A 16,996-nucleotide genomic window follows, 5' to 3' on the forward strand; every position below is an offset into this window, starting at 1 on the left:
CAGTAAGTCGTACACGGTATCTACATTAGCATGCAACAGATGATGGAAGATACATGTTTAAAGTTAAGCAAAGCAGATTAAAAGCTGATCGTGCGTTTGAATCAACATGGTCCGTGAATGGCTTCCGCCGCAAGTTTGATACAACAAAAAAGTTCAAACGAAAAGCGTACGGTGATAATTAAATAACAAGTTCGTTAAGTTCATGAAGACATCATATAAGGCGATCCATGGAATGGAACAGCTCGGAGAGAAGAATCCGTACTAGGAGTGAGTGCATGAGACAAAGACGTTGGAGTGGCATGGATAGTACGAGGTATACTGTGCCCAGGTGCACAAGTATAGTTTGGTATGAAAGCGCCACTAGTAGTTGGCACCTGAGTGGTGTCCGCGTGGCTGGTGTATTTTTGGAACCCGGTGAGCTCCACAGAGGGCAAATTTTCACACTGCCTTCTGTCGAGATCGTAGTAAATGACTGCTATGACTTGTTCATCAACCACAATTTTCTGTATGATGCATGCTTGCATATCTGTTGTCACGTTGTTAACGTGAGGCAGCCGGTTTGAAAACGTGTACTCACTTGGGTCCATCCACCGACTTCGGCTTAACTGGGAGTCGGGTAAGAGTAAGCTGATGTGATCCAGTTCTTCAGGTCCGGTGGCATCCGCAGCTATTATGGAACAATAACTACTTTCCCGAGAGACACACTGGTTTCTGACAAAAACAGCTGTGGAGCACCTAATACTGGAGGTACGTGGAGCGTCACATGTAATCGATCCTTGAAAGCCGTGGAGAGCCGGAGAGTATGGAGCCTCTATGGGAGGGAGACGGAGCTTGACACGCAGCGCCACAACCGAAGCGTTCAGGTCCGCTGGCTGTGTTTGCGAGGAAAGAGCATCCACCGGCACCGTGGCGGGCTGCATGCCCTCTGCCCAAAGCGACAATCCTGTCAAAATCGGCAGACGAAGTGCACAAGAGAAGGGTATCGATGAGTTCTGAGTCCGGGGAGAATTCGATAGGAGGAGGTCCGATGACATTTGATCAGCGGTGAGCATGGGTTGATTTAGCCGTTCATAGCCACGGCTGAAGTCGGGGTCCGCGCGTGTGGCAGTATATGGTACATTTGGGCATGACTGTGATGCTGTTGACCGGACCGGCATATCAGGGGTCCAGAGTGAAGATGCCAGCGGCGAGAGTCGCCGTTGGTCAGCGCCAGCAGAAGTAGACATCGACCTTACGCGACGGCATCCGTCATCGCCCGTTTGTATCCGGGGACTCGGATATGGCGGAATTGCGGGTTCGGTCTTTGAACCCATTATGGCGGGACTTGCACGAGGGAGATTAGAGCGGGACGTACGAGATACCGAACGACCGGAACGGTCTGATGCTGGCGAGTGATCATCAAGGACCATCGACGCCAACAGATGAGAATCAGGTGACTCCTCTGCTTTGACCGATGCGGGAAGACCGGTATCAAGGAATAGTTCCTCGCCACCAGCCACCAAGTGGTATTCTATGACGACAACTGGTTAACGACGGATTATTAGACGCTCGATGAAGTTCTCTGACCTTGTTCGCCTTTCCACATATTACGAAGTACTTGTATGTGGCTTGCAACCTGCTTTTTGGAACGGTCTATTCCAGCGCGCTGTAAGTACTCGACCAAGAATTGGTTTCTCCAACGACTTCTGCCGCGAGAGTAAGTTGCCCAAGGTGACTCCCAGTATTCTCGAAGACCTGAATAACAATTCAGACAGCGAGGAAGGAATGATGGCGCGGTACCAACCTTGAACGAATATTCTCTCTATCTCTTCTGGCCACACTTCACTAGAGCCATCTTTAAGTAATTTACGGTGTTTCCTCTGAGGAGTGAGGGTCGTTCCATCGCGTTCGCGAGAGACAGATAGTCGTGAAGTGCGCATGTCAAAATATGCTGCACCAGTGTTAGGGCAATGCTAGTGAGCGTATGCTGCCTAGTGGGGTCGTAAGTTGAGTGATAGCGAAGGAAAAGGAGGGCATGAAGGGACCTTTATATATCTGAGACCCGGTTTCGGCAGTTTCTTAAATGAGAACGAAATCAGCATAGCGTTGCGAGATTTTGACGACCAAGGCTAAAGATCCGGAAGGGGCATGAGGGGTCCACTAGTTCGGTTATGCATCTTATTGAAATGCCCTGGTTATTAGATAACGGATCGAGGAACTACTTGTGAGAAAATATACCCATTTTCGAGAGTCATTCTCTTTCATACTAACAATTAAGAATCTTTATCATAGAAATGGAAATTCACGGCCATCCTAGCGGAGTCAGAGGAAGCTGGTCCATCTGAAGAGGATCTAAGCGCCGTTACTTCGACCCTATAAGCAAAGTTTTGGGGATGTTACAGTATACGGTCGAGACTCTGGGATGGGAGGATGAACCGGGCCTGTTGCCAAGGTGCTCTCGGTCCGACATGTTCGTGCCGTGTTCAAGCGGAGAAATAAAATACCGACTCCGATCAGGCAATGATAGGACACAGCCACCACTTACCGGTACTACTGTAAGAATGAGTACCGAATCCTTAACCCAGAGATGGCTACGACAGAACGTCAGCTCATATACTCAGAAAGACCGCGTCCTTCTTGATTTTGATACTGCGCTCGTCCGTTTCACAACTCTACGTCCAAAATCAGATGTGTACAGTTCAGTGGTTATCAGATTCCATAGTGGAACCCACCAGTTGATCTTCCTACTCCAGCTTACGATGATGGTCGAACCCAGCTTCTACTATGTCTACATGGCGTCTTACCAATATCCTTTCGTGGCGCTTCATATAATATTCCAATCGCTGTATGGGTCACCAAAGAGTACCCCCGTCAGCCCCCAATAGTATATGTTGCTCCAACCCAAGACATGCTCGTTAGGCCGAGTAAACACGTTGATGTGAGTGGCAGATGTAAAGTTGAATATATCCAACACTGGGAAAAAAAGAGCGAGGTAAGTCCACTAGTGAAATAACTACCGATCAGAACAAATTCATCACCGAGCAAGGCGTGTAATCTATCAGCTTTACTCGAAGCATTGCAACAAGAGTTCTCCCGTGGTCCGCCAGTCTACGCCAAACCAAAAACAACTGCAGTTCCATCGCCTTCATCTTCGCCTTTACAAGGCTCTAGTGTCTCATCACCTTCGTCACCTGGCCGCGTTGCCCTAGGCGATGATCGACCAGCGCTCCCACCAAAGCCCAGTTCATCACCACATCCTCTACTTCCACCGAAGCCAGTAATAGCAGCTCCGATTGCTTCTCCTCAATACTCTTCCACAGTAAGAACCCTGTTCTTCATAAACGTCATTAATGAAATGGATGTTCATAGGCGAAATTGCTCAATCGGCCACCACCGGCTCTACCCTCCATTCAATCACCCCAAATCATAGGTCCTCCAACTTACAGCCGCCCTTCCAACTATCAGCACACGTTCAGAAACCACAGTGACGGCACCGTGCTGCAACCACCTGTAGTACCACCACGAGATCCCGCTCTGATACCGGATCATGACAGTCGCTGGTCCGCACCACTCGGTGGCCCAGCCATATCAGGTCAATTTAATCAATCACGCGCGCCGAACACGCCATCACCTCCGGCTATTTCACAATATCCACAGGGGCCGCTGCCACACCCACCAAACTTGTGGCAGAGGCCGACTCAGAACCTCCTGGATGAGGAGACTGCCGATTCGTCACCTTCTGTGCCGCAGCTTCCCACAGCAGCACCGCCACGCCCACCAAACCCAGAGTTGCTCCGCTTGCACGCCCAAGTACACGACAAGATCGCCTCGGAGCTTGCTTCTCTGTCTCAGGTCATGCTTCTCGATGCTGAACGTTTGCGAGCGCAGCAATCGGACCTTCTTACCGGAGAACCCGCCATCCGGGATGAGATGGCGCGTTTAGAAGCCGTTCGAGACGTTTGTAGTAATGTTTCTAGCAGACTGCGGAATACTATTGATCAAGGGGAGCGCAACATTGCTGAATTGCGCAGGAAGGGAGATCCCGAAGTCGATGAGTTGATCTGCTCCACGAGCATTGTACATAACCAGTATGGAATACTTTTGTTTGTTAATATCAGCGGCTACTACTGACCGACGTGAATTCGACTTTCTAAACAGGCTCATCAACTTGGTCGCTGATGATAATGCCATAGAAGATACTATCTATCATCTCCATAGGGCTTTAAACACCGGACGCATTGATCTAGAACGTTTTTTGAGGGTGAGTTTTTCAAGGTTTCATATCACCTAGTCACTTTCAACTGATGGCGGTCCTTCTATCTCTCTCTTCTATCTGGGCTCTCAGAGTACGCGTGTACTCTCAGAAGAGCAGTTCGCAAAGAGGGCACTGATGGAGAAGATCCAACAGGGCATTCCAACGTAATCTTCTGTAGTCTACAGCTAATTCCAGTGTTATTTAATCAGGGTCGTAGAAGTTGATAAGGATGCTCGATAATGTATTTGCCTTATTCGTACTATTCGAGCCCTTTTCCAATCGAATTTCTAATCTGAAGTCAAGAAACGGTGTTCGGTTCGCATTTGAATGAACTGGTAATCTGAACTGTGTGCCTGGCGAGGTGGCATGCGGGCGCAGCACTTTTGCAGAAGATCTGACACCGGGATTTGACCAGAAAAACTCCGATTGGTCATACGACAGTGTGGCTAACACTAGTATTGTGAATAAGATTGAGGGGATAAAGACGTTATATAGGAGAGAAACAACCAGGACACAAGAAGCAGACAACAATAAATCGATCAGCACTCGTAACTACTACTAGTTGTAGAACCAGGGTGCTTCACAGGCCATTAGTGTTCACTTCATCCTTTTGCGTCTGAAATTGAACCTTCCGAATGTCTGGTCCACCTGTAGATCCTACCCATCGCCAGACGCGCAGTTCGTCCCCACCTTGTACTTCTTCAAGGTTTGCCCTCACATTGGCATTCCCTTCGACCACACGCTCCACCTGATCCCATAGTCTGCTTCGAACTGATATTGAATGTTCATCCTGTAATATGAGATCACGAAGCTGTAGAGAGGACAAATACGGCTGCGGTGCCGTCACTGGATCCGTGTGGTGCGCAAGTTCTTGATTACGCAAAGTATCAAGTGCGATTTGCACTAATTCTGCCACACGTCTCCCTTCGATTTGGCGGAGCGCCCGGGATCGCTTTATGAAATACAACGTGCACACACATGCAATAGATGCTGAACAAAGTGTCATAAAGCTTCGGAACATCAAAATGGGTTCGTGAGCCTTACCATACACAGATGCTCGCCACTGTTCCCAAAGCTCCCTAGACTTGACAGTAAATTGACAGTTCCAAGTCAAGTGTGGCGTCTTATGAGCCAAATAACGATTGCCTCTACTCTCATTTAGAATATTAAGAATGCGCACCCGCAATGAATCAACTCACGTGCTATCCTCCCCAAAAATTACGGAACCCCATTGGACTAGCTGTTGTATGGCTTCATTGAACGTGTCATCAAAATTGGCGAGAAGATGCGGCTACCGGTCCAAGAATGTCATAGGCTCATTCAAATTTGAAGAAATGGCTTGAGAAACTTACAGCTGTTTTGCGCTTCATTGTATTCCTCACAATCTCGATTTCTAAACCCCATTTCATGGCCTCGCCCCCTTCACTATCGTTGACGATCTCCCGACCTTGTTTTTCCCCGATGCACACGCGTCTCCCTCGTTCCTGGCCGAGAAGCACTTCTATCGCTTTACCCAAGGCGCCTATATTCCTTTTCCGTTTCGGATCTTCGCTGCAACGTGGGGGAAACGCAACAGGTCCCAAACCCGGTAAGCCATTGGTAACGTTACCAATCGAGTTCCATATGGTTTCTACAAGAGGGGTTGCGGTGCCGAAAGGTGATAAGATGCCAAGAAGAGGGTGTGGACGGGATACATAACCAGGGTTACAGACCACTGAATGTTGCGTACAAGTCGCAAATTCTGGACAAGGAGCACATGTTGAGGGATAAAAGGCTGGAACCAATGGTGGAAAGGGACATGGAATTCCATCCTTGAACAACCCAGTATCCGATATGACCGACGGGAGATATAGAACTGTCTTATTGTCTTTGTTACAGGCCCGGACTGCCTCTCGCTGCGCTGCAAGCTCCCGTAGAGCCTGATTAGTGTTGTTGCCAGTATCACAGTAACCAATGGCGGATGATTCATCTTTGTACTGCTTCATAAAGTATGAACCGGCGACCATCACAATTAGGTAGAGGAGTGTCAAGAAACGAGACCTAGAGCGCTGCAGCGGAGGGGCTGGGCGCCGGCGAACCAATTGGTCACCACCAGCTATACTCGGATTGGATGCGGCAACCTCTAGCGAATCAGGTTCCCTGTAGCTGTCGCTGTAGCTTTCATCAGGAGTCTGGCCATCAACTACGTCTGTGGCGTCATCAAAATCCAGGCCACGGGCATCGACCTTGGATGTCAATTGAGTAAACGGCCTAGACCGATGTTCGAGGGGACTGAAACGAACCGTCTCAGACGGAGTTGAAATTTGGGGCGCTCGTGAAATCGTAGGAGGAAGTTCTGGTTCAAACTTTGACTGCGGAGGGGAACGCTGTAGATCTATTGGGAAGAGAGGCGCTTTCGGAGGAGATAAAGATGGAGATGCTTGGGGAGGTGCTGACATCGAGTGGCGTGACTTCCGACAGAACCACTTTTTCGAGTACTTTGAGGACGCACAGGAGACGGCCGTGCAGGCGAAGATGATTCAGCGCCAGATTGGAATATGTTATTGTCTTCCCATCCGCTGTCATCTGCAAGCTTGAAATAGGGTCAGATAGATACCAAACAACAACACCCCCTCAATTACCGAGATTCTGCGCGCTTGCGAGCCAGCAGCTTGTGACTGCACGAGTGGTTAGTGCACCTTACGGTCGAACATAGCGCTCACTCACACTCTTCTTGTTCCTGCCTACCTTACGCAAGGGTGGGTCTTCTTCTTCAGGTTCACTTTCCTCAATGACTGCGGGCTGCATGGCGGTGCGAGCAGTAGTTTGATGTGCGCCACCAAGTCTGGGTTGTGCCGACGAACGACGACGCTTCGGCTGAGGAACGTAAATTAGGATGGGCATGACATAGTAGATGACGACCATACCGGATCTGATCGAGGTGGCGGTTCATCGTCATCCGACGGTGCATGAGAAAGTCTCCTGGAAGATCGCCTTGGCTGATTTTCATTAACAAGAGAAGAGGCACGGCAGTTATACCAAGAAAGCACCTTAGTTGCACCACTGAGGGGTTTCCCTGTTATGCCATCGGTTATTCCATCATCGCTAGCAGTACTGTTTTCCTTCTTCAGTCTGTCCTTCTTGAACTTGGCTGCCTTCGGCTTGACCTCGTCAAGGAAAAGCTGCACCAATTTTGGTTTCGTGTAAGGAGTCGGAAATCTAATATTGTGATATCCAAGAACACCAAGAAGTTGAGCTACTGTAAGGGTAGCAGGATCAAATTCAGAGTTAAGATATTCGCCCAGGCCGATGACCTGAGCTGCAGTCATGGCCCTCGACATCGTGGAGCGTGTTGAAGCCGTTGTGGTAACAAGTCACGCTAAACGCGGCGTCACGTACATGGTCACATGTTCAGTCACACTAATCATTGTCTTCAAAGACTCGAAGTTCGCTCCGAGTCGGCTGATCAAAATTTGAAGGCTCACGCTGTGGACCCACTCACAAAGTTTGTTTAAGACTGAGGTGGAAACATGAATAGTCTCCGGAGCCGTTTACACGCATACTCGTTTAGGACGTCAGAAGGAATGGCCCGGATCTTTCAAGAGCATCTGACGAGCGAATACTTATCAAATTCAATATGGCACCAGAACCCAACCAGGGATCTCGAACAGGTTCTTACTCGCATTGAGATAGGGATATCGGTCCTCGCTGGAGTACCTCAAGGCGATACTCATGATGCTGCGGCAATTTGTAATCTTTCGTATTACAAACACAACGGTGCCAGCGACTACGAAGGGGTCACACACATCTGATCAATTCATTTATGAAACTGAGGGTATTATTGTTTCCGATAATTCCTTGATGTCATTATCACACAAACTTGGGACGGAATGGTCCCGAGGGGCCGAACCATTTTCCGTCAACCTGTGGCGTACGACGCAGCATAAGATACTCCGAAAGCCCCGTACGAACTGTCTCAAAAGACTCACCACCATACGATTCCAGTATGCCCAAGGAAAAAGGTCCTAAGAATGGCACAGACAATAAGCCTATTTTAGGAGCTACAACTCCAATTGTACTCCGTACCTTTTTGAAGTGATAGAATAATCTGAGCGATTTGGCAGGTTCAATGCAATGATGTAAGTGGGAATCACAGGGGACAAACCTTCTCCGCTTTGTCTGATCGCCCAGGTAATTGGCAAAACTCTCTTTAGGCACAAATTCATACTTGAATTCGACTAGCATCAATTCCCCATATCCCGTCAAAAGCTAAAGTTGGAATTTGGTCAAGTGGACAGTGTTATTAGGAGGTAGACGGACCGGGCAACTGGTATAGCCATCGTACTTGGCACTGCTCACTTTGCCAGTGTCCATGACCGAAAATAAGTTTTCCGTTAAGACAGGCGCTTGGGATGTAATGGCGGCAATCGTTTTGCTAGTAGGCAGGGAGGAGCAGTCCCCCAAGGCAAATATGTTTCCGAACTCGGGCTTGACATGTCTGAGAGTTGCCTGATCGACTTCTACCCAGCCCGCTGGATCAGCGATGGGCGATCCTTTGATGAAGTCTAGCGGTCCCATTGGCGGTGTGACATGCAGGAGGGTGAAATCACGATCCACAGTCGAACCGTCAGCCTTCTTGAAAGTTGCTTTCCTGTTCGCCGCATCGATGGAAATTAAGTTATGTTGGAACTCTGCTCCGATACCCCGCTCGATGCGCAGGGCGTTTAGGGCATCCGAATACTTCTTGACGCTAAACATGGTTGGCATGCCAGTCATGAAGTCGATTTTGATGTTATTTCCACGCCCAGATTTCTGGTATCTGTCCCAGGCCATCCACATGATTTTCTGCGGAGCTAAAAGACGGTAAGCAGCCACCATACACAGAGAAATTTGGCTTACCTCCTGGACATTTAATGACACCTGCAGGTTGGGTAAAAATAGCATTTCCGGACCTGAGAGCATCTACGTCGTGCCGGACTTTGTCGCAGGTATTGTAGGAGTATATTGATGAAACACCAGAGGAAGGATCAGCGAGAGCCTGGGGCAAGCCAGCGATGCCGTCCCAGTTTATCTTCAAACCTGCTGCCACTACAAGCGAATCATATGAAATTGTCCGACCTGAGGTTGTCGTAACTGACGAGGATTCCGGGTAGAATGACTTGACATTCTCTGCAATGTGCATGATATGTGGCGGGAATAGGGACGCGAGCGGTCGTCTGAAATCTGTTTTGCGGCCAAGACCAGCACCCACCAAAGTCCTGAAGGATACGTCAGGTTTCGTATCAGTCTATGAATAAAAACCCTTACCAGCCAGGCTTGAAAGGAGGAGCCATCAAAAGTAGCTCACATGAGCAGGTTAATGATTCCGAGTGCTTACTTGATAGTAGTGATAGTCTGCTGCGTCAAGGACCACTATATCCCCTGCATTCAAAGGCTTTCCAGCAGCCTTGAAGCGGTTATATATCTGGTTGGCAACAGTCAACCCACCGGAACCTGAAGATTCGTCAAAGCTCATTCAAGGAACTCCATCGACTGTGTGCACCTGCTCCGATAACAAGCACTCGAAACTTTTCCTTGGTGCTCGTACTGGCATACCTAGATAGAGCGAGAGTTTGTCGAGCACGTGGGCCTGCTACACGCCGACATGCAGGCAACATGTTCAACATATGGTGGAAGGCGGTCACGTCGACGGCAATACTAAACAGACAGACAATAATGTGGAAGGGCGTATGAATGGTGGTACGGGAAAAGAGAGGTAAGATACAAGTATGTGTGCGTCGAACTATATATGAGGATCAGCACCTGTGACTCCCACGTTAGCCCACTAATAAGAGGTGACAGACCTGCAATATCTCTGCCTGCAGCTGGGACTTGTGAGAAATCACTGTGCCCTCGAGGTTTAAGTTAGTGGGTATCACACCACCCAGGCCTTCTTTGAATGAGGTCACCAGGTAGCCGTAGAGTCCCACACACCCACTAACCAGTACTTGGGAGTGAGTAAGTGCATTTCCCCTCGGACCGGTGTTCTAAGAACCGCTATAGCTATAGTGCGTGCTTGTAGAATTAGACAAACCAATCACTGAAATCAGACATTGCCTGATTTGGGTTGCGCCACAACGCTTCTCAGACGTGTGATCGTTTGCACTATGTCATGCTAAGCTACAATTGAGTACTGGAATCTGACAGCAAGTAGCTGATGTTTATTTCAGTCTGACATTATCTATAGTATATCATCTATATAATAAAACGACACTCTCACCATCCATCTTAGTTCCAGAAATTTCTAATCAGTGTCACGTGTCTGCGTACAGGCCTTTCAGTGCGCTCTTTCATCAGTGGATTGACGAGTCCTCGATATTGTAGCCGTGAGAAGTATAACATGATTTAATTTTGTTACTGCTAAATATTAGCTTGTATATTGCGAGCAATTTGAGCTGCACATACATACAGATACATACCCATGTATGCTTGTAAATCCAGCTTAACATGAATGATTTATGACAATGCTGGGACATTCTGCCTCTGCAGCCAATGAGTAGTGGTAGTATACCAGAGCCAATCGTTTTGAGCTTTGACATCTTACCTGATCTTGTTTTTTAATTACAATGTTATTCAAGGCCTTTTCATGGAAAGAGCCTTGGGCATTTGTCAACAAATCTAGAATGCCATTAGATTTAGCCACAAAGCTATGACTAGGGCTGCACACCATCACTGTAATATATGGTTTGTATGGTGACTGTCGATGGGTACGGTTACCATACCAGTGGGTCTGCAAAGGGAGGTAGACACATATGGTGTATGGCAAAACTGTACACCGTACAAGCCATCTTCTATATGGCTGTCAATGGTAACTTTATGGCCTATACAGTCAGAAAGGGTGCCAGTTTATCTGGTAGCTTCTTGCCCTGAACTGCCATGCCCTGCACCACTGACAACGATGACAGCGACCAGTCTGATGGCTTTCTGTGTGTGCTTAACACTAATGGAAGCATCACTGTCAGTATGTTTGTTATAATATTTACTGAAACTTTCCTAGTTACTTGCTTTTTGTATCCTGAGCTGGCATTTCTGTTCACAATGTCCTTGCCTGCCAATGAACCACAATTTGAGACTGTCCTCGGTTGTGGGCTCCATGTCAAAAATGCTGCATGCTTGACTGAGAGTATCATGGTGGAATTGGAAGGTAGTCAAGACATTCCCGCTGTGAAGTCTAAGCCATGGAGAAGCAAGAAGACAAAAACCACCCAGAATCACTTTGATGGTCTTACCATTGAGGGTGACTTGGATGATGAAGGGTGTTAAGAACCATGTTGCTCAAAGGAGAGAGAGACTGACTCAGAGGGGCTTGGCCTCAGCTCATATGCTGTGCCCCTTACCCAAGTATGTGCCCTTCATTTCATATGAGGTCCAATGATGGTCTGATGAAGTCTGGAGGACTTCTGGAGGCTGGCTACTCTGGTGGAGTGCTAGAGGACTTCCGGAGGAGCGTGGGAAACGTCTGGAAGAGCATGGGAGAGTTCCAGAGGAACACAGGAAGTGTTCAGGAGGGTTCCCACTGCAAGGTAATACTTCTACAGGAAACAGGATGGGAGGATAGGAGGTCTGAAGGTCCAGAGGACAGGAGGACAGGATGATGGAGGACAGAAGGACAGGATGTCTGGAGGTATGAAGGACAGGAGGATAGGACATCTGAGGGTTAGGAGGACAGAATGTCTGAAGGACAGGATGCCTGGAGGTATGAGGGACAGGAGGTCCAGAGGTCTGGAAGGAATAGGGGCTACATTGGACAAAGTCCAATGTGGAAGCAAACAGAGGTAGACTACCCTAAGGTAGAGTTGGAGAGAACAGGGATTGGACCTAAGTCCAGAAAGAGGGTAAGTGCCGGAAAGGCAAAGCTCTGGCCTAGGGAATCAATCCCTAGGCCTGATGAGTAGGACAGACTTAGGTGGACCAAAGTCCGAGAGAGGATTGGGCAAGTCTAAGTTGATATTCAAACTAAGGAAACTACAGGAGTATCTACAGGGGTTATATACTGGAGAATATCTGAGGGGATCAGTAAGCAAAGGAGCAGGGCTATGTATGAGCATGTGGAAACACATTAGTAAGTAAGACAGAACATAACTAAATGAACTCGGAGATGAAGACTTGTACAAGGATCAATAAGCAAGATGGAACAGGAGGTAACTGAAAGCCTGAAAGGCAGAGATGTCTAAATGGGGATAGGTGCAGGATATTGGACAGAGGGTGGGAATAGGTCTGGAGTTAATATCCAGAGGTCTGGAGATCTGGGGATCCAGAAGACAAGGTGGATACAGGACTGGGATATGAGAAGGTGGATAGAGTCTGGAATCCAAGATGAGGTGAAGTCTAGATGTCTTACTGGATGGAGTGTACATAGGGTGGATGGGACAGGGGGTTATGGTTCAGGCTAGCAGTGGAGATCTGATGGTCCGGAGCTCAGGGGTAAATTTGGAACAGAGTTGATCCTGCTGAGGTGTGGAGCACACAGCAGAAGGGGATCTGGGAATGAGTTGGATATGAAGTGGGGTCCGGGACATAGGCTCGGAAGGCGTGGGAATATGATGGAACATGGGTCCGGATTGTGGGATATGACAAGGGAGTGATTATACAAGTCCTTCAAGTTTGCGGTCAGACACTAGTATGTCAGACTCTGATCAAGAAACTGATGTCATTGAAATTACAAATGAAGAGGTGAGTTTAATACAGCTCTAGAACATTATATGTGTGCTCAACCTTATGCAAAATAAGCTCACTCACTTATTACCTTCAAAAATGGTTCCAGAACACTTGAACAGGCACAACAAGTGCAAGCACTTGGCCAAAAGGTCAACTCAGACCACTTAGACACCCACCAACAGTGGGGCTTCAGCTGCTATTGCTGTAGGGATTTCATATTCTGTGGGCTTGTATAGGCAGATATTACTTAGTGTTATGTTCGCACTTTTGGTGCTTATGTAATAATCACAGTTTTCACCACCTACCAGTACCAGTCTGAGACTGAGAGTTTTTAGCATGATTTCCTATCCTCTCTGAGCACTGAGCTTAGTCCAGAAACCCTTTAGGGTTGAATAGCAGCTGGACATAGCACATTTAGCCCAACATTAGAAGTCTACTTTCCAGTTCTCTTCTTGTTGTGTTTCCCACATCGCTACAGCAGCTATACAAGAAAGTGTCATTGAAGAAGATGTTGCACCTGTTCGAAGTTCTGTCCTCTCTGCCAAGGTATAGTTGTTTGCTGTCCCATCCATAGAGTTCAGTATTAGTACTTACAATATCATCAGGCTGCCAAGCAGAACCCGATATATTATTTATATGAGGCTGTACAGTTGAATGCTGCAGGTCATGCTGGTGATGCAGGAGACAAACACTATAAGTGTTACTTGGGTAATTGGAAGGTCCTCACCATCACATGGGCAATGAAAAGCAGTCTGAATGGTAAGTAGTATCATTGCTAGCATATTTACTAATACAATATAACTATCAGGTTTGATTGGGCATCTAAAGATGCATTTTCTGCCTATGTATCAGTTATACCTAGTCATGAAGTCTCATGGAACACCTCTGACTGAAGACGAGCTCAAATTAGCACGTGGTGAAAAAGTTCTTGATCCAGATGCAGCAGCAGCATACTTGACACAACTCAAGCAAGCATCTGCAAATCTTGTTGATGCCTTCAATAAGCAAGTCAACAAAGCATTTGGAGACTGGAGCCAAGAAAAATTTGAGGACCTGCTTGCAAAATGGCTCATCACATGTGATCAACCATTCAAAGAGGTTGAAAAACCAGAGTTCAAAGCATTCATAGAGTACACTGCACCAAGGTTCACTCCATATTCCTGGATGGATGGCAATTAAGTGACGTATCATGAAGATGGGTGATGAGACTACTGAAGGAATCAAAAACATGATTTGGGTAGGTTGAATCATTCAAAAAAGTATTCATGTTTCTCATCTATTAACAGGAACTTGAGGCAAAAGTAAGCCTTTCTCTTGATGTGTGGACCTCAAGCAATCAGTTCATGTTCCTTGCAATTATCATGCATTATGTGACTAATGACTGGCAGTTGGGTATGTTCATCCTATTATTTTGTGTGCCCAGCATCTCAATTTCAACCAGAGGAGCTTTTGATCAATTTTTGTGAAATTATTGGTGAACACAGTGGTGTAAATCTTGCTGAAGCTGTTTGGAATACACTGGAACTTTATGGGCTCAAAGATTGGGATACGAAGCAGCATGTTAAATGATTATTCACTTCACTCATTCTGATATTGTAGATCATGGGTGTTGTATGTGATAATGCTACAAACAATAATACCCTACTTGAATCTCTTGAGAACTGATGCACTGCTGAAGGAATCAAATTCTCACACAAGAAAGCATGCATTCATTGCTTACCCCATATTGTACATCTATCAGTGATGTGACTTCTTGAGGGTATTGGTGCTATCAAGCCAGATTTGAGGTGTGGAGAGTCTGCCTACCAGGACTCAGTTACTGCTCCCATAGACTGTGAGTACGATGAAAATGCTGCTCTTCTTGATGAAGGAGAAGAGGACAATGAGCAGTTCCCAGCACTGCAGGGGGTTCTGTTTGCTGTAGACAAGGTAAACAATGAGACATTCAAAATCAAGGAACACATCACTAACAAATGAATCCTTTCATACAACAGCTTTGAAAGATTGTTCATTTGGTTCAGTCAAGCCCATAGCAACACAAGGCATGGCTTGCAGAGGTGGCAATGTCACTCAAGAAAACAGAGAATGCTCTCAATCAAGTGGCACTCATGCTTATTCTGGATGTCAAGACTCACTGGTCTTCAACTCATCAGATGCTTCATAAGTACAGTGTTATAATTTGTGATTGAGTGCTAATCAAATTTGCAGGCTGTGCATTGGATTTTCGAAAAGCTATCAATGACTTTGTGGCAAAGACATGTGAACTACACCAATACGAATTTTCTGATGATGATTGGCAGTCAATCGAACTAGTAACAGGGTGGCTGAAGGCATTCCGGTCAGCTACTACTCAAATGTCAATGACAAAGCACCCAATGCTCTCTTTGGCCCATGCTATATTTTGAGGTCTTGAGGAATTGCTTTGAGATGATCTAGCAAACCTTCCAGATTCAGCACCAGCAAAAATACAACTGGCATTGATCAATGCACATCGGAAGCTCAGTGACTACTTTTTCAAGATTGATGATTCACTGTATTATGTCTGGGCTTCAAGTAAGTTTTGTACTACAATTTATATTTCTAGTTTGATAGCTAATCTAGTTCAAGTACTCGATCCCCACATCACTTACAAAGGTCTCCATGATGACTGTGGCACTGATGACGAAAGTATGTGATTGCAAATTGACTCGCTGAAGAACAACCTACACACCCTGTATAAAGCTGACTATATTGCTACATCCATTGCACAGGACTGTGCACCATCTACCAGCACAGGTCGCCATGCAGATGTGTCAGATGGCAGAATGTCCCCATCAAAGGTGAACTTTACAGCAAGGTATAAGAAGCAGTTGAATCTGTCAGTGGATGAATTTGAGGAGTACCTGAAGCTTCCACAAGAGGACTTTGACCTTTGCAACCCCATTCAATGGTGGGCAGGTTGTCAAGCACAGTTTCCAAACCTCTCTTGACTTGCATGTGATATCCTTTCAATACCTGGTGAGTACTTACTCCATGTCCCAGGTGTCTGTACTTAGTTATCTTCTTTGTAGGATCTGCTGTTGCTGTTGAACTGAATTTTCTCTGGTGGTCGTGACACTGGTTTCACTGCGGTGTGCAAGTCTCAAGCCTGAGACTATCAGGACATTGATGCTTGTGAAGGTGAGGCTTCATTTGAGTCATTCATAGTTTATTTGCATTCCGTATGTATCATACATTACCATATACATCCATATAATAGTCTGTACCATACTGTCCACTTCGTCCACCACCAATGTCATGTATGGTATATGGGTTAGCCATATACCGTATTTATACCATATGCATATGGCCGCACACTGTATACAGTACAGTGTGCAGCCCTAGCTATGACATTCCTCCTTTTCAGATGATGAGGGGTGGTAGTAGACTTATCCCAATTATTTTGTGCATTGTCATTTGGGCCTATTTATTTGTCTCATTACAATGCTATTCAAGCCCTTCTTGTAAGAGGATACCTTTGGTGCTGGACAACTTTTCTGGCTGCAGTGAAGGTTCAACAACTCTGCTGGCTTGCAGAGCAAAAGAAAGAAATATGGCTCTAACTCTGGGGAGAGAGAAAGGCCACTGACTCTCTAAGTGTTGGTCAAAGTGCACTGAGTGATATGTTCAACCCTTAAGGGAAGCAAAGAAAGCAAGGATCCACTGGATGACACATCAGGAAAAGTACATATTACTTAAGCTTGCCTTAAACAGACTTAAGTCATACTTTTGTTACTTAGCAAAAATGGATCTACTTTGCCAGTACTTTGCCAGAAATTCAACTTTAAGATATTCAGAAAAAAATTGTTCAGTCATATTAGCATACATATTTTGTTATAGGCTGCACTAAAAAAATACAAGATTTACTAGGTGAATGATGCATGAGAGAGACACAAATGTGGCTAAGTTGATTAAGTAAGATTAAGCAACATGCACTTTTCCTGATGCCATCAGGTCAACTCTGGTGAAGTGTGATGAAAGTGCATGTGTGAATGTGGAGTGTGTAGGTGTGTGAAGCATGGGAATAAGGCACAGGGAGTGTGTGAATGTATAAGAAACTGAAAGATG

General features: G+C 46.4%; 6 protein-coding genes across 6 annotated transcripts; 2 read left to right on the forward strand and 4 right to left on the reverse strand.

Moving 5' to 3' along the window:
* Positions 1–5: 5 nt before the first annotated feature.
* On the reverse strand, positions 6–1,523 carry BJ212DRAFT_47210 (uncharacterized protein). The gene is made up of 3 exons (XM_041343285.1): positions 1,355–1,523; positions 578–1,301; positions 6–526 (listed from the first exon to the last, which is right to left on the reverse strand). The coding sequence occupies exons 1-3, from the start codon at positions 1,397–1,399 to the stop codon at positions 201–203; spliced, it is 1,095 nt and encodes a 364-aa protein (XP_041200181.1). The 5' UTR covers positions 1,400–1,523; the 3' UTR covers positions 6–200.
* BJ212DRAFT_1217581 (uncharacterized protein) lies at positions 1,380–1,919 on the reverse strand (the record flags this gene model as incomplete). The annotated part of the gene is made up of 3 exons (XM_041329327.1): positions 1,380–1,510; positions 1,567–1,734; positions 1,784–1,919. Coding segments are annotated over 3 exons (435 nt in total), but the record flags the coding sequence as incomplete, so codon positions are not given.
* A 507-nt stretch (positions 1,920–2,426) lies between these two features.
* BJ212DRAFT_1311697 (UEV domain-containing protein) lies at positions 2,427–4,655 on the forward strand. Its single transcript, XM_041334031.1, has 6 exons — positions 2,427–2,676; positions 2,733–2,971; positions 3,026–3,298; positions 3,349–4,067; positions 4,138–4,240; positions 4,325–4,655. Exons 1-6 carry the CDS (start codon positions 2,448–2,450, stop codon positions 4,400–4,402), a joined length of 1,641 nt encoding a protein of 546 aa, XP_041200183.1. The 5' UTR covers positions 2,427–2,447; the 3' UTR covers positions 4,403–4,655.
* On the reverse strand, positions 4,641–7,643 carry BJ212DRAFT_1311709 (Man1-Src1p-C-terminal domain-containing protein). The gene is made up of 10 exons (XM_041334032.1): positions 7,264–7,643; positions 7,141–7,212; positions 6,941–7,090; positions 6,856–6,891; positions 6,726–6,806; positions 6,517–6,684; positions 5,587–6,459; positions 5,434–5,525; positions 5,279–5,382; positions 4,641–5,224 (listed from the first exon to the last, which is right to left on the reverse strand). Exons 1-10 carry the CDS (start codon positions 7,552–7,554, stop codon positions 4,815–4,817), a joined length of 2,277 nt encoding a protein of 758 aa, XP_041200184.1. The 5' UTR covers positions 7,555–7,643; the 3' UTR covers positions 4,641–4,814.
* A 440-nt stretch (positions 7,644–8,083) lies between these two features.
* BJ212DRAFT_1258139 (uncharacterized protein) lies at positions 8,084–9,870 on the reverse strand (the record flags this gene model as incomplete). Its single annotated transcript, XM_041329914.1, has 9 exons — positions 8,084–8,137; positions 8,206–8,238; positions 8,300–8,321; positions 8,379–8,482; positions 8,534–9,066; positions 9,113–9,471; positions 9,521–9,528; positions 9,591–9,706; positions 9,756–9,870. The coding sequence occupies 9 exons, from the start codon at positions 9,868–9,870 to the stop codon at positions 8,084–8,086; spliced, it is 1,344 nt and encodes a 447-aa protein (XP_041200185.1).
* A 4,368-nt stretch (positions 9,871–14,238) lies between these two features.
* BJ212DRAFT_1256241 (uncharacterized protein) lies at positions 14,239–14,479 on the forward strand (the record flags this gene model as incomplete). The annotated part of the gene is made up of 2 exons (XM_041329776.1): positions 14,239–14,302; positions 14,352–14,479. Coding segments are annotated over 2 exons (192 nt in total), but the record flags the coding sequence as incomplete, so codon positions are not given.
* Between the last annotated feature and the right edge of the window lie 2,517 nt (positions 14,480–16,996).

Source organism: Suillus subaureus (assembly GCF_016647635.1).
Source record: "Suillus subaureus strain MN1 chromosome Unknown BJ212scaffold_1, whole genome shotgun sequence".
NCBI lineage: Eukaryota > Fungi > Basidiomycota > Agaricomycetes > Boletales > Suillaceae > Suillus > Suillus subaureus.

Excerpts from the sequence above, each read along its gene's own strand:
- BJ212DRAFT_47210 (XM_041343285.1), bottom strand. The coding sequence starts at position 1,399 with ATGATCACTCGCCAGCATCAGACCGTTCCGGTCGTTCGGTATCTC. Across the intron at positions 1,302-1,354 it reads TTCCGGTCGTTCGGTATCTC|ACCGAACCCGCAATTCCGCC; the intron begins GTACGTCCCGCT and ends ATGGGTTCAAAG. Across the intron at positions 527-577 it reads AAGTCGGTGGATGGACCCAA|ATATGCAAGCATGCATCATA; the intron begins GTGAGTACACGT and ends ACGTGACAACAG.
- BJ212DRAFT_1311697 (XM_041334031.1), top strand. The coding sequence starts at position 2,448 with ATGTTCGTGCCGTGTTCAAGCGGAGAAATAAAATACCGACTCCGATCA. Across the intron at positions 2,677-2,732 it reads TCCAAAATCAGATGTGTACA|CTTACGATGATGGTCGAACC; the intron begins GTTCAGTGGTTA and ends TTCCTACTCCAG. Across the intron at positions 3,299-3,348 it reads CTCCTCAATACTCTTCCACA|GCGAAATTGCTCAATCGGCC; the intron begins GTAAGAACCCTG and ends GGATGTTCATAG.
- BJ212DRAFT_1311709 (XM_041334032.1), bottom strand. The coding sequence starts at position 7,554 with ATGTCGAGGGCCATGACTGCAGCTCAGGTCATCGGCCTGGGCGAATAT. Across the intron at positions 7,213-7,263 it reads CCCTCAGTGGTGCAACTAAG|CCAAGGCGATCTTCCAGGAG; the intron begins GTGCTTTCTTGG and ends AATGAAAATCAG. Across the intron at positions 5,383-5,433 it reads ATTTTTGGGGAGGATAGCAC|AGGCAATCGTTATTTGGCTC; the intron begins GTGAGTTGATTC and ends AAATGAGAGTAG.